Genomic DNA, 15,711 nt, shown 5'->3' with positions numbered 1-15,711 from the left:
GGAAGGTGAAGCATGGATGGGTCGACCAGCTCTGCCCTGTATTGAGTAGGCGACAGCGTGCAGACTGCGCAATTTCATTTTTGTTGATTGTTTATCTTTTCCTTTTTCTTTATATTTTCATTTTAGTATTTCTTTATATATTAAAAAATATCATTCCATCCCACTGCCTGCTTATAAAAGGAAAAGAAGAGTGGCAGCCTATTTACAAAGCCATCCTTGTAATTTCGTATTTGCACTCATTAGCCTGTCCCTCATGGAATCCCATCTTGAGAAACAAAATGGAGATGTGCTTCAAAAATCTTTCAAAGAGATGATATCTACTCTCCCTAAAGAGAATCGTTGGGGTTTTCTTGAAGATTATTATCAATATCAAGGTTTTTGGATCTCCCCGTCTTTTCTACAAGGAGCGTTGTCGGCTCAACAACAATTCCAGGCTCAACCCACTGATGTCATCCTTTGTAGCTCTCTAAGAACAGGCACAGCCTGGTTAAAATCCCTCACTTTTGCCACTATTACAAGAACTTTATACAATGATTCCCCCACCCCTTTACTTTCCAAGCTGCCTCATGATGTTGTGCCTTTCATGGAGTTCAAGCTTGCCCAGTTTTCCACTAATCGACATCTTGGAATTCCTCTTTTAGCCACTCATCTTCCTTATTCCTTCTTACCCAGATCTATAATTGATTCTGGTTGCAAAATTATTTACATTTGCCGGGACCCCAAAGATACATTTGTTTCATTATATCATTTCATTGCACGGCACTGCAAATCCCAAAATGCTCAACCCATTCAACTTGATGAAGCGTTCGAATTGTTTTATGAAGGTGTAAGTCCGTATGGGCCATATTGGGACCATGTTTTGGGGTACTGGAAAGCAAGTTTGGAACATCCAGACAAGTTAATGTTCTTGAAATATGAAGAACTGGTTGAAGATACTGTTTTGTATCTTAAGAAAACAGCAGAGTTTATGGGTTATCCTTTCTCGTCAGAGGAACAACAACAAGGGGTGCCTGAAAACATTGTACAGCTGTGCAGTTTCGACAATTTAAGTGGCTTGGAAGTAAATAAAACCGGGAAACATTGTCGAGGGCAAGGAAATTGGGAGATGGAAAATAACATTTTCTTCCGGAAGGGGAAGGTTGGAGACTGGAAGAATTATTTGACCACTGAAATGGCTCAACGTTTAGACCAACGAACACTGCAAAAGTTGAGCGGTTCAGGTTTAAGTCTCTAATTGAAGATCTATAATCTATTTATCATCCATTGTTGACTTAAACTTGATCAGAGTTCGTATTTATCTCTTTTAATAATATTACTTTCAAATAAGGTCATCTTGGCCGGAATTTGTAATTAATATTAGTAGTCTCATCTAAATCTATTGTACTATTTCTTCAATCTTTAGTTGAAGCTCGTTGGCAGTTAAATAACTTCAAAAAAAGCTAAACATATAATAAAAAGTTGTCTTCCCCATATGAATATTGTAACAAATATACAAATAGGACAGACAAATTATAAGGTAAAATCAACAATCTACTAATAACAACTCCACCTATCCCTTCTATATAATAATAAATTAATAATTAATTAATATTAGATACAAAGAAGAAAATTTGCAAAAAAATCACCAAATCTTTTCCCCTTTGTTTTTCCACTTCAATGCCCTGTTGGTGAAAAGAAGCATCAAAATTAAATTTGATAATCTCCCCCTCTGGTGGCTTCCAACTAAGAGGCCTTGATGTATGCACAGGACAAGAAAACTCATTTAACTGCTCTATTTCTAGCATGTATAAACCCGATAACATCTTGGATCTGATCCCTAACCCCCTCATTGTACAGGAAAATTTTGTTACGGTTATGCCTGATAGCCCAAAAAGAAATAACAAGCAATCTACATACCATTATACTGCATTTCATTACCTCCTCCTTTAACCATTGTTTCCAATTTTGTTGCATGTTTACTGCTAAGAGCTTCACCCCAATTCCCTCCAGCACTTGCTTTGATGAGGCACAATCACGAAACAAGTGAGCCATCGATTCCTCCTCTGCCTGACAAATAGGACAAAGCACATATAGATAGCAAGCTTTCGCAAAAAATAATGATTTTTTTTTTTAAATTTATATTGCTTGTGAAATTTAGAAATATATATATATATATATATATATATATATATATATAAAGAATGAGTGAGGTGAGAAAAAGGTGACTCACTTTAATGATTATTCATACAATACATTCAATAAATGTGATTTTTAAATATATATATATGAGGGTGAGAGAAAATAGCAAAGTGTGTGTTTTAATATTATTTTAATATATAATTACTTATATAACTCTATTGATATTTTACTTTTATTTATTTGATATATTAAGTATTTGATTAAATTGATGTCATAAGTTAATTGAGATTTTTTTTACAAAAATAATATAAAAATAATTAATTACGAAAATAGGTTAGAGAAAAATTATTTACGAAAATGTGTGTTTTGAATAGTCCTTGTCGGTGCCACTTGACACACTGACGACACCAACCCATTTTCCCCATTCATCAAACAATTATAAGTTTTTTTTTTAAATGGTTTTGCCATTATAGGTTGAGTACTTTTGTAATATCCTAAAAATTTCTACAGTAAGATATTATTCTTGATATAGTAAAATAAGAAAAATGGATGAATTAAGACCAAATTGAATAGGTGAAGAATTATGAGGGACTAAATTGTAATTTTACCAAATTAAGTGATGACTCGAGGATGGAATTTTAAAAATTATAAAGGAAAAATTTTAAGAACATCAAGATTTCAATATATTTTTAGTTTGATATTATTGAAAAAGTATGAAATTGATGTTAAAGTAGAGTTTTATTATATAAGATTCTATGTTCTTGATATGTTAGTAAAGGAAATAAGAGGAAGTGATGGAAAATATTGTAGAGAAAGGAAAGGAGGGTGTTATAAATTTGATTATCAACATTTTATACTAAAACAGTTTTGGACAGCAACAGTAGTCTGAATTTGAAAATTCACCAAAAATCGTAGAAATTGAATTAGAGGTCTAATAAAATATGAAATTAAATTTTATCGAGTCTAGTCTTCCATAGAATAAAAAGTGTAAGCAACGGAATTTTAAATTATGATATATAATAAAATTTGTGAGACAAGGTCAAAATGATTTCGGGTTCCCCTGTTCTGACTTTGGAAAATCATTAAAAATTTTGTAAAAATAGTTATGGGTTATAATTTATATGTTTAAAATTCTTGATGAGTCTATTTTCAATAGAAACAAACGGAACATTATCCGAATCCGGTACGAGGAGGTAATTAATTTTTAGTAAAGAAGGGGCAAAACTGTCAGATAGCAGAACAGTGATGATTTTAAAGAATAAATTGTACTTATTGGCTAAACCATAAATTCTAAAAATTTTATCGTAATAATATATGTGAGTCTAGTTTCAGATAAAATTAGCGGATTTCAGTTTGGAGTTCTTTAGCTTAAGATATAATTAATTTAGTGACTATGACATCAAGTGAACAACTTGTTATGTGTATACAAGTAAATAGTGACATTATATATATATATCAAGGATGTGGAATGGAGTGGAGGAGGAGGAAAATATATCTGAATATTCAGCTAATTTGTTTTAAAAATAGCTAATTTACATGTTTTAGGTTCAGGACTAAATTGAATAAAAGTAAAACTTTAGGGGTAATTTTGTAAAAATGTTAAAATGACCAAATTGAAGTAAATGACTTTTTTATTGTCTATATTAATGTATGGAAAGAAATTATAAATATCAAGTGAGTTTAGAACGCTAATTTTGTTGTATAATGGTGTATAATTAATTTCAATCATGAATGATTGATAATTACTGAAATGATATGATATTAGTTAAATGTTGAAGAATTACTGTTCTGAAATAAGTTGCAAGTCCGGTAATGCCTCTTAACCTATTTCGGCGATGGTTACGGGTTAGGGGTGTTACACTTTTAATGCTTCTATTTTGTTGTTCAAACTTCCATGATAAAATCCAGCTCATTTAAAATTTGACTGACAACTTGAATAGGATTAAAATCGTGGGCTTCATAACTTTCTTTTCTTTTATTTCTTTTCTTTCTTTTTCTTTTCATGTTGAATGCTTCTATTTTTTATTTTATTTTATTTTCTTTCTCTTCTTCTCCTTAATTGAAAACCCCAGCTGACATACTCAATAGCCACCGATTTTGGTGTTTATGGTGGCCTTTCGTGCCAATTTTGACACCAAAGAAGAGATTTTCTTCTTCTCGTTGACTTCTACTGTTCAGATCTCCCAATAGCCGGCTCCAAATCTTCTAAAATAATGACCAAAGCTTCGAACTACTCTTTCTTCGATCTTCATTTTGCACTACCGAATCTTCACCAGTGGGAGATATGTTGTTCCCCGCAGTTAAACACACCGCCTCACCGTTCAAATTATCGAATGAAGTCACGACGCTTTGAACCCAAACAGAGTTACGGGCTTCGACCCCTAACACCTTTTTTTTTTCTTTTTTTCATTTCAGACCACTTTTTTTAAACACATCGATGCCACTTGACACACCGATGACACCATTAAAAATATATTTTTGTTCTCTAGTATTCGCATATTTTCTCGGGTATTTTTCAAAAAACACATAACTATGCCACCTGACACAATGGCGGTGCCAAAAAATTTATTATTTTTTAAAAAAACTCATGATTGCCTTGATTTTTTTTAAATAAATATCCCGTTTTCGTAAATAATTTTCCTTTGACCCATTTTTGTAACTATTTTTTTATATTATTTTTGTAAATAAACTGTTAATTGGATAGTTAATTGTATTATTTTGGGTTTTTTTACCCCAATAATACAAAAAAAAGTTAATAACTTAAATGGTACGCCCACCAAATTATTTACCAAAATGGTATGGCTTGAAAAGTAACCCAAGCTAGTGCTTGAGAAGGTGGCGACACCACCCAACTTTATCCCTAAAATCATGATGCCATCATTAGGCCATTATAAGGTTATTAAAAAACAAATATTTTATTGATGGTGTCAGCCTATACGACGACATCAGTATGAAGAACAACTGGGTAAAATACAGGGAATATACATGTTTTAAAAATTTGTTTTTAATGGGTGGAGGGGGAAAGTCAAGTGACACCATTGTTTGTACAAAAAATAGTAACTCGAGACAAGGAAGCATGAAAAATGGGAGTCAAAAGGGGAGATTTCAAGCTTGAGAAAGAAGAAAAAGGGGTGACCCCGTGATTCCGTGATTGTTCGGTCATGTTCACCGTAGGCGGTCAGACCAGTGTCGCCTGACCCAATTTTTTGTGTTATTTTTTTATTCCCCTTAACCCACTATATATAACATGGTAAGCTATCGGGTTTATAAAACAGACATTTTAAAAACACTTGTTTATTTTTAATTGAAAAAAAAACCTTAGCCTATTTCTGAAAAACTTAAGAGTTATAAGAAAACCATTTAAATTTGCAAACTTATGTACATAAGTTTACCTTGTTGGAAACACAGTTTGAAAAACATAGTGGAAAATAAAGTTAGCGAAAAACCAAAGTTTTAAAAATTTTTCAAAACAAGATTTTGGTTGTAATATCTAAAATAATAAATACTTAATCAAAATTGTACCTTTTTTATTTGTTTAGGATGAACGCTTCGACCGAGTAATCTTCTCTGCTATCCTAGAGCTCACGTCTGCCGAGTGTGGGCTCACTTCGAATAAAAAATTCAAAAAAATTACCAGTGGGGTAATTTCATAATTTCTCTAAACTTTTGGGTCAATTTGTAAATCAGAAAAATATCTCTAGAAATTTTCTAGAGTAATCTCCTTAGAGAATTTTATTTCTACAATTTTCTCTTGAATTCAAGTGTGTCAAATTGTAACGCCCCAAAAATTTTGAGTATCTGATGGTTGGATTCAAGGGTTAATGTGTTTGAGGTCAAGGGCTCAAGTCAAGTTTTAGAAGTTTTGCTATTTTAATTTAAACTAACCTCTATTCCTAAGCTATTGACTTAAATTTAATTCTATGTGAATTTATATCAAGAATGAGCTTACTGGTTTAATGGTAAAACTTTTGTGTATCCTTTAGTCTGGTGCTTGAGTCTTGGTGTAAGCGTTAGAGAATATTTTTGCTAAATGTCAGAATTTGGATTGGTGGTTAAATTCAAATAATGTTTTTCCTTTCCTCCTGTTTTTCTTTTCTTTTTTTTTGTTTGTTTCTTTTCCTTTGATTTTGTTTTAAGATTTGAAATGATATAACATCAGTGACAAACTTACAGCATACAAGACTGCAAAAAGCCCAAATTGTGTTAGACTTCAGTATGTTGATTCATTCGTCATAAGCAATGTTGTTGCTACCATCAATACAGCACCAAAATGATAGGATAACACGGTGACAGATCCCAAAACAATAGGATAACAATTGGTCTCGCCTTTCCTACGGGCACCACCACCCAAACCCGTATTTAACCCATGTAATCGCATGGGAAAAATATTTTGGTGGTGCCTATCAACAAGGCTGCACCATTTAAAATTTTTTTAACTGTTAGTTGTTTGTGTCAAAATTTAGGGTGCATCACCCTCCACCACCCCAAACACCTCATTTCCATAATTAATCGAGGTGGTGTTCCATTTTAAATATTTTTATATTATATATGTAAAAAAAACCTCGCCTATCTCTCTCCCTCCACCCCACCTGCCACATTACAACTCCCCATAAATTTATTTTGTATTTAATGACCGTATATGGTCTTTTTTCATCAGGTTTTTTTATTTCCCGAATAATGGTGCCGCCTCTCTCACGTCCTCCACCCTTAAAAAATACTTTTTTACCCCATATAATTTTATAACGATGTTTCGATGATTAAGTCAGAAAAAAAAAAAATTGTGCCGCCTCATTCTTGCCCTCCACACCCATCACTTTTGCAAACATATCATTTTGGTAAATAATAATATTGGCATACCATTATGGTATTTAATTATTTATTTTATATTACCCAAGTAAAAAGGCCACAATATTTTTTTTTAAAGAAAACGGCTCGAAAGCCACAACCTCAATTAACAAGAATCAATAATTACAATATTGTGGATATCGCTCGGATAATCCCATTCAAATGACACATTACAATTCTTAGCTAGAACTATCATACTAAGATAATCTGTGGCCTTATTTCTAGACCATCCGACCCATTTGACTTCAACCTTTGAAAAAGAATCAAGCATACCCACAATATTATTTAACTACATAATAATATAATGATTTTACCTTTTAAGTTAATGGGTAAACTTTTATTAAAATAATGTAGTTTTACCTTTTAACTCAATAGTTTTTACTTTTAACCTTAGAAAAGATAAACATTTATCAAAACAACGTAGTAACTCGAATTGTGTAATTCATATTTGAGTTAAATCAAAAATTTAATTTTTTCGAGTTGATCCGAATAACTCAAATCATTTAATTCAAAATTTAAATCTTTTATCAATTTTTTAATCAAATCAATTTTACTCCCTCTGATATTATAATATAATTTTTAAAAAAAAATAAACGCTTATATTCACAAATCCTTCAAATGAAGTTGGGCAGTACTATCTGAGTATGATGCATCGGGTGTACAATTGAAAGGATGGGTCAGATCAGCTCTGCCCAATCTTCAATAAAATCTTATATTCGCAAGGCCTTCAAATGATGGAATATAAAATATAATGTAGCCTTTAATCTTATATTGTTAGTTAAAATATGATGGAATCCCACATTGTCTAGGAACAAGCTGCAAACATATTCATGAGTTTATATATACACATATCTTACATCCCACATTACTAAGAAAACAAGTAAAATGAAACTATGGGTCTATATAAAAATTTCTTTTGTAAGTTTTATTTTTCATATTAATTGGTGGCACCAAAAAATTTAAAATAAAGGTGTTGCCACTTTGAGTCTCGTAAATTTAAAAAAAGTTGATTTTTTTATAATATTTTAAAAAATAAACTTTATTAAAAATTTAGCTTGGAGCAGGTCTATCAACTTATTTTTAAATTTTCAATCCATAACAATAATTATTTTTGGAGGAGTCCATTTCCATAAATAATTTTAGAAATTGACCATCATTGGTACTATGCCCCTACTATCTAAGTGGAAGGTGCTGCATGGATGGCACACTTTTCAATTTCTTTTTTGTTGATTGGGGAAATAATTCAGATAATGATGTTTATCTTTTCCTTTTTCTTTATATTTTCATTTTAGTATTTCTTTATATATTAAAAAATATCATTCCATCCCACTGCCTCCTTACAAAAGAGAAAGAAGAGTGGCATCCTTGTAATATCGTACTTGCACTCATTAGCCTGTCCCTCATGGAATCCCATCTTGAGAAACAAAATAGAGATGTGCTTCAAAAATATTTGAAAGAGATGATATCTACTCTCCCTAAAGAGAATTGTTGGGGTTTTCCTGAAGATCAATATCAATATCAAGGTTTTTGGTTCACCCCGCCTTTTCTACAAGGAGCATTGTCGGCTCAACAACAATTCCAGGCTCAACCAACTGATATCATCCTTTGTAGCTCTCCAAGAACAGAGCATGACTGGTTAAAATCCTCACTTTCGCCGCTATTACAAGAACTTCATACAATGATTCCACCACCCTTTACTTTCCAAGTCGCCTCATGATGTTGTGCCTTTCATGGAGTTCGATCATGCCCGCTTTTCCACTAATCGACATCTTGGAATTCCTCTTTAGCCACTCATCTTCCTTATTCCTTCTTACCGGATCTATAATTGATTCGGTTGTAAAATTATTTACATTTGCAGGGACCCCAAAGATACATTTGTTTCATTGTATCATTTCATTGCACGCACTTTGCAAATCCCAAAATGCTCAACCCATTCAACTTGATGAAGCGTTCAATTGTTTTATGAAGGTGTAAGTCCGTATGGGCCTTATTGGGACCATGTTTTGGGGTCTTTGAAAGCAAGTTTGGAACATCCAGACAAGTTAATGTTCTTGAAATATGAAGAATCGGTTGAAGATACTTGTTTTGTATCTTAAGAAAACAGCAGAGTTTATGGGTTATCCTTTCTCGTCGGAGGAACAACAACAAGGTGCTGAAAACATTGTACAAAGTATGCGTTTCGACAATTTAAGTGGCTTGGAAGTAAATAAAACCGGAGACATTGTCGAGGGCAAGGAAATTGGGAGATGGAAAATAACATTTTCTTAGGAAGGGAAGGTTGAGACTGGAAGAATTATTTGACCACCGAAATGGCTCAACGTTTAGACCAACGAACAACGCAAAAGTTGAGCGGTTCAGTTTAAGTCTCTAATTGAAGGTTCAATAATCTATTTACCGTTTTACCCTTTTAATGTCGTTTTAATTAGAGTTTGTAATTTTAATGATATCGTCTTTTAAAATTTTCGAAATATTGTTTTTAAATCATTAAATTTATTTGCTTGGTACTAAATATTATATATTTTAAAAATTAAAAATTAAAATAATAGTATAAAAATAAATTGCCATTGAAGTAAAAACTAAGCATATAATAAAAATTTGTCTTCCCCATATGATTTATTTTGATTTCAATTTTATTTTTTATTTTTAATTATGTGTTTTATTTTTCACGAAGAAATTGAGATTTTGCATGAAGAGGTCCGAGATAGTTGTCATATCGCAACAAAGAGGAGATCGCCCGACATAACTAGAGGAACTTTTCAAGCTAATCGGGTAATCTCCGAATAAAGTTTGTTGGGGGGGGGGGAGTATGTTTTTTTAGTTACTTTTTGTATGTGTTGTGTTTGTGTTCGAACTTGTAGAAATATGTGCGATTGGTTAAGGAGAATGTAAATAGGATTGATTCGAGGTTATTTAATTTTAAACTAATTAGTTCAATTTATTATATTGTGAATAGGTAAAAGTGTGTTAAGCATACCAAATGATAAATAAATACACAAAAAGCACGAAGGTTAATTGAATTGTAGGTTCTAAAAATGGATAAATTCAGTTAATTGAATCCATGTATTGAATCACCTAGGGATGACCTAAAAAATTGTTTGGTAGACATTTTCGAGCTAAAAAGCTAACCCGATAAAAAGCTCAACCCAGATTAAAATGCTGAACTCAAGCTTGATCCAACCCACCAGTATTAATTTTTTTAGATTATTTTTTATATAAAATAAATTTTAAAAATATAATACATAAAATAAAACTAAAAATGTTTTAAAAAATGTTTCCCAACAAATTGAAAATATTAAAAAAAAGTGTTTATACTTAAATAACACTAAGATAGTTGCAACTTAGCAAGCAAATTACTCTAAAATAGTAGCAAAAGTAACAATAAAACAAGAGTTATACAATATACAAACAATAATACTAAAATAGTAGTAATATAATAGCGAAATGACAACAAAACAACAACAAAACAGAAAGTTTAAGCTGATTCAAGTTGGGCTAGGGCCAAAAATCCTACTTGAGGCTCGGGCTTTTAGAAAATGGGCTTAATTTTTTTCCAAGCCCATTTTTTGGGGGCCTATATTTTACCCAAATCCTCCCACTTTTTGAGCGGGCTTTGAAGCCTAGGTAGGTGGCTCAGCCCATGATCAAGTCTAATTAGTACATATTAATTAATAGAAGAAGTAAGGTTGAAAATAAACAGAGCAGTTGATGAACAGTTTATGAATAATGCAGTTTTTGTTCATTTATGTTCGTTTATTAATCTAAATAAATGAACATGAACAATATTTTAAGGCTCTTTTATTAAACGAACTAAACACGAACAAAGCTTGTCTTCATTTATGTTCCTAAACAAGCTTGTTCATGTTCATCTGAAACTTGTTTAATAGATCATTTAAAGCTCGTTTAATAAATCATTCAAAGCTTGTTTATTGTTCCATTGATATAAATTAATAAAATTATTATGGTTTGTGTGCTTATTTTTTAGTTACAATATAATTATTAATATTTATATTTGATTATTTTATATTTAAAAATTATATATATGTTTATTTATTGTTTGTTTGTTTGCTAATATTCATGAATATTGTTTGCGAATATGTTCATTATATATTCAAGAACATGTTCGTTTAACTTAAACAAACGAATATAAATACACATAATTTTAAATAAACAAACACGAACAAGCATTTTGAAAGTCTTAACGAATACAAACTGAATACAAACAAGCTTAAAAATAAAGAAACGAACATAAATAGAGATTCATTCGTTCAAGCTCGATTCATTTACAGCCCTAAGAACATACCCTAGATTCAAGCTCGATTCGTTTCCTTTCCCAAAATTTTTTCTCTTTCCCCAACTCGTGAACGATTAGTCATTTCCGCCACAGGTGGACAATGGTCAGTGGTTTCGCTCATCTCTCTCCCTCTACCCCACCTACCACGTTACAGGTCCCCATAAATTTATTTTGTATTAAATGATCGTATATGATCTTTTTTTACTAAGTTTTTTCATAACTTGAATATTGGTGCCACATCTCTCACACCTTCCACCCTTAAAATATATATTTTTATCCCATATCATATTGTAATGATGTTTTGATGATTAAGTCAAAAAAAAAACATGTTGCAGCATTTTCCATGCTCTCCACCCCTAACACTGTTGCAAACATACCACTTTAGTAAATAATTGTATTGGCATACCATTATGGTATTTAATTATTTATTTTATATTACCTGTAAAAAGCTACAATATTATTTAACTATATGAAAAATATAATAGTTTGGACTTTTAACTTTAAAAAGATAAATATTTATCAAAATGACGTAATAACTTGAATTGTGTATTTCATAGTTGAGTTAAATTAAAAATTTTGATTTTTTTATTCGAGTTAATCCAAATAACTCGAATTATTTAAAGCAAAATTTGAATTTTTTATTGATTTTTTTGATCAAATCAAATTTTACTCATCCTTATGTTATAATATAAAAAAATAAACTCCTATATTCGCAAGGGCTTCAAATGAAGTTGGGCAGTGCTATCTGAGGAGTAGTACCAATAAAGGCCCATTTCTGAAATTCTTTATGGAAATGGGTTGCTTCTAAAAATAATTATAGATATAGATTGAAAACCCAAAAACGCATTGACAAGGACATGTTTTTCCTCGTGTCATGCAAAAACGCACTGATGTTGATGCAATTTATTGAAAATTTATGAGAATAAGTCAATATAAAGACCCAAAGTGGCAACACTATTTTTTTTTGTGCCACCAATTAATGTGGAAATAAAACTTACAAAACATATCTTTATGTAGACCCAAAGTCTCATTTACCTTATTTTCTTAAACAACGTGAGATGTAAGATATATGTTTATATAGATTCTGCTTCCTAAGAGCAGCGTGTCTACCGATTTCACCATAGCGGCTTGCTCGAAATCATAATAACCCATTTTTAGTCAATCGTCGAGATTGAAGGTGAAGGGGTCAATTCAATGTAAAATGTCAAATTTGTTAGGAAGCATTTAATTTTTATTGATAAATAACAACTCGTTGAAATAGCAATTTGAAGGTTCAAAAGGAATCTTTAGTATTTATTGTATCATTTTATTTATTTAATTATCCTTTCTATTTAATTAGGTAGTCAATAGAGATTTTTAGTTTGTGTTTTCCTAAAGAGAACTCCTTTATTGTAACTAAACTAACTAGTTGTAACTTCAATTCATAGATAAAATTCAACAAAACAAAAAGGGTTCTTTATCATTTTCATTTTTAACGATTCATTTCTCATTCTTTTGTATGATTTTTATGAATCTATAAAAAATGCTTATTAATTGACTGAATAAATGAATGAAAAATATGATTTGTAGAGATCACAATTTCAGCACCACCCCAACAATTTCAAAAGATTTAGGTCATTTTGTATTAATCGTTAGCATTTTGCGTTTGTTTTAAGGATTTATCAAACCAACTAGATATTGGGTTGTACCATTCGTTATATAAAAAGCGTTTGATTCTGTCATAATTGTACCATACTTCAAAAAGTATTTCAATTTTGAATTCCAAAATATGTCTTGATTTATTTTCTTACATTTTCTTATACAAACATAGGATTTCTTTAGATCACTTCAAATTGATACATTATTTGTATATCCACTAAATTAGAAAAGGGTTTTCTCCATTGGGTTGAAAACAGGGAAAGAGATATAGTAATTGGAGAAATAATGATTCATAAAGTTACAAAATTGAAACTAAATGGGTTAGTTTCGACAACCCGATTAAAGCTCTTATATATATGTGCTCATGATTCGCTATAGTATAAATAGAAAAAAAATGATTATTCTATTATTTAATTATTAAAATTGAATATTATAAAATAACAAATTATTATAACCCTAACATAACAAATACAAATGGGCGATGGGGAAAATAAGAATCCCCCACGGAAATGAAAAAAGATATTCAAAATTCAAAAAGTAAAACCTTTGTATCTTATTCGAGTTAAACCAATTCAGATTACTCCAAATTTATTTGGCGTACAAAAAACTTTTGAATTCCCGTAGAAAGAGATTTGGCTAATGAAAAAGCTTTCAAGGCCGCCTAATATCCTTTCTTTTTCCAAACATTTTTCAATACGCTTTTTGATGTAGAAATACGTTTTTTGAACCGCCATTCAAAAAAAATGAATAAGTTCTGATTTATTCCTAGATAATGTGGAATTCTTTCCTCTTTTAACTAACAACTTAATGCTACACTATATTTCATATCTTTTACAAAACAATTTCTATTTTTTATTTTGTTAAATTTTGTCATATTATAAAATTACCTTTTGAGGTTTTTAATCCTGTTGCATTTTAGAATTGTTAGCATATACAAAACGACCATGATAAAAAAGAAAAGAAATACAATTTGCACATACAAAACTTATACATGCAATAATCTTCTATTCATTTTAAATGTTCAAGTTAATATTAATGCAATTCTATTTTTAAAAATAATTTTCCGTTATTTCAATTTAGAAGTTATACATAAAATATAATAATTATTTTTCATATTTTTATATCTAGATTATATTACATTAGTAGTCACTTAACTATGATTTTTTACTATTTAATTATAAAACTTACGAAATGATCTTTCACTATTAGTATTATTTTTGGTCACTCAATTATCTTGAATTTTGAGGTATGTAGCAACAACAACAACAAAAAAGAAGCCAAATTTGAATAATTGAATGACAATTTTGTAACTTTTTTTTCGTAAACAGATGATTCAAAAGACATAATTAAATGACTATTTTATAACATTTTATAATTAAGTGCTAAAAAATAATTTTAAATAATTTTTTATTATTTTACTATACTCATTAATTTTTTAATCTAAAAAAAATTAAAAAAAAGAAATATCAATTTTTTAAAATTACAAAAAAAAAATTATCTGAGTGCCAAACAATTCTAAATGTAATACTTACTTCTGCTTCCGACCGTTGGTCCAATAGAAGCCGTATATCTTCAAGTTCAGACGGTAATCCACGATAACTCGCCGGATGGTTCCACCTAATTAAATAAATTTTTAGCATACTTTTATTCTTACAAAATCTACATAACAATTTCAAAATGTAATATAAAATTTACCTCGTTACGAGTGGGAATGTATATGGGTGGTTCACTCGAGGACGTAGAAATGGAAAGCGAAACCGTGCCCATGATTGCAGTAGTGACAGGCATCCTCCGATTTTTGCTCTCATCGGTTTGGTCGCCCCGTACATCTCCCGATATAATGTTGCCAAAACGGCAGACCCCCAACTAAATTCACCGGCTGCTCTAAAATCAACGAGTTTTAGTAGCCACCTTAGATGTACACGACTCCGTGACGTGTCGGCCATGAGATAGCCTCCAATTATTTGAAGAATGTATGATCGAGCATATCGGATTCGTTCAATTTCGGTTGAATTTTCATTCAGACCGGGGAAGGTGGCACGTAACCAGCCCATCTTCACCTTACCTCCATCCATTTTATCCGGAACGGCGCCCAAAAGCTCGTAGCACACCGCCTCCCAATTGTTAGATTGGGCAGACCAAGTGACTAGGTGCCCGTCCACCGGCAATCCCAAATGCAGATGGACATCTTCTAGAGTGATAGTGCACTCTCCACATGGAAGATGAAATGTGTGCGTCTCAGGTCTCCACCTCTCGATCAACGCACTGATCAGTTTCGTCTCCAACTTGCATCCCCGGCCTACCGTCGCCACGTGCCAAAATCCCGCTTCCCGCAGGTAGTTCTCTACTAACGGTGATGGAGGAGCATGCATATTCCGAATATTGCATTCCAATACCCGATCTTCAGCCTTTTATAAGAAAAAATAAATTAATAAATATCTAAAAATACATAAATTAAAATATCTTAAATAAAATTTAAAATTTAAATTTAATACTTACCATTTTCATTTGCTCCACCGAGATGTGATTCCTATCAAGACGAATCAATGATCCGGCCATTGTTGAAAATATTAAAAATTTTAAAATTATTTTAAAAAATAAAAAATTTTAAAATTTTCTTAAAATAATGAAATTTAATGAAAAAGAAATTTAATATGGATTTGGAGATTTTTTGAAGGAAATTGAGAGGATTTTAGAAGGAATTTGAGAGAATTTTGAAAGGAATTTGAGAGAATTTTTGAACGGAATTGAGAGAATTTTTGAAGGATATTGATATTGAATTTTTTTGTGAAAATAAAAGGGGTGGGGGTTTATATAGT

The 15,711-nt window shown here is 31.0% G+C and overlaps 2 protein-coding genes across 2 annotated transcripts; one reads left to right on the top strand and one right to left on the bottom strand.

Annotated features, from left to right (window-relative positions):
• Positions 1–253: 253 nt before the first annotated feature.
• On the top strand, positions 254–1,234 carry LOC105767329 (flavonol sulfotransferase-like). Its single transcript, XM_012586827.2, has one exon. The coding sequence runs from the start codon at positions 254–256 to the stop codon at positions 1,232–1,234; it is 981 nt and encodes a 326-aa protein (XP_012442281.2).
• Positions 1,235–1,852: 618 nt separating this feature from the next.
• Positions 1,853–15,295, bottom strand: LOC128041164 (protein MAINTENANCE OF MERISTEMS-like). The gene is made up of 4 exons (XM_052630529.1): positions 14,588–15,295; positions 14,404–14,509; positions 1,918–2,046; positions 1,853–1,858 (listed from the first exon to the last, which is right to left on the bottom strand). The coding sequence occupies exons 1-4, from the start codon at positions 15,262–15,264 to the stop codon at positions 1,853–1,855; spliced, it is 918 nt and encodes a 305-aa protein (XP_052486489.1). The 5' UTR covers positions 15,265–15,295.
• Positions 15,296–15,711: the final 416 nt, after the last annotated feature.

This window comes from Gossypium raimondii, chromosome 5 (genome assembly GCF_025698545.1).
Source record: "Gossypium raimondii isolate GPD5lz chromosome 5, ASM2569854v1, whole genome shotgun sequence".
Lineage (NCBI taxonomy): Eukaryota > Viridiplantae > Streptophyta > Magnoliopsida > Malvales > Malvaceae > Gossypium > Gossypium raimondii.
This window is presented reverse-complemented; position numbering and strand designations above follow the sequence as displayed.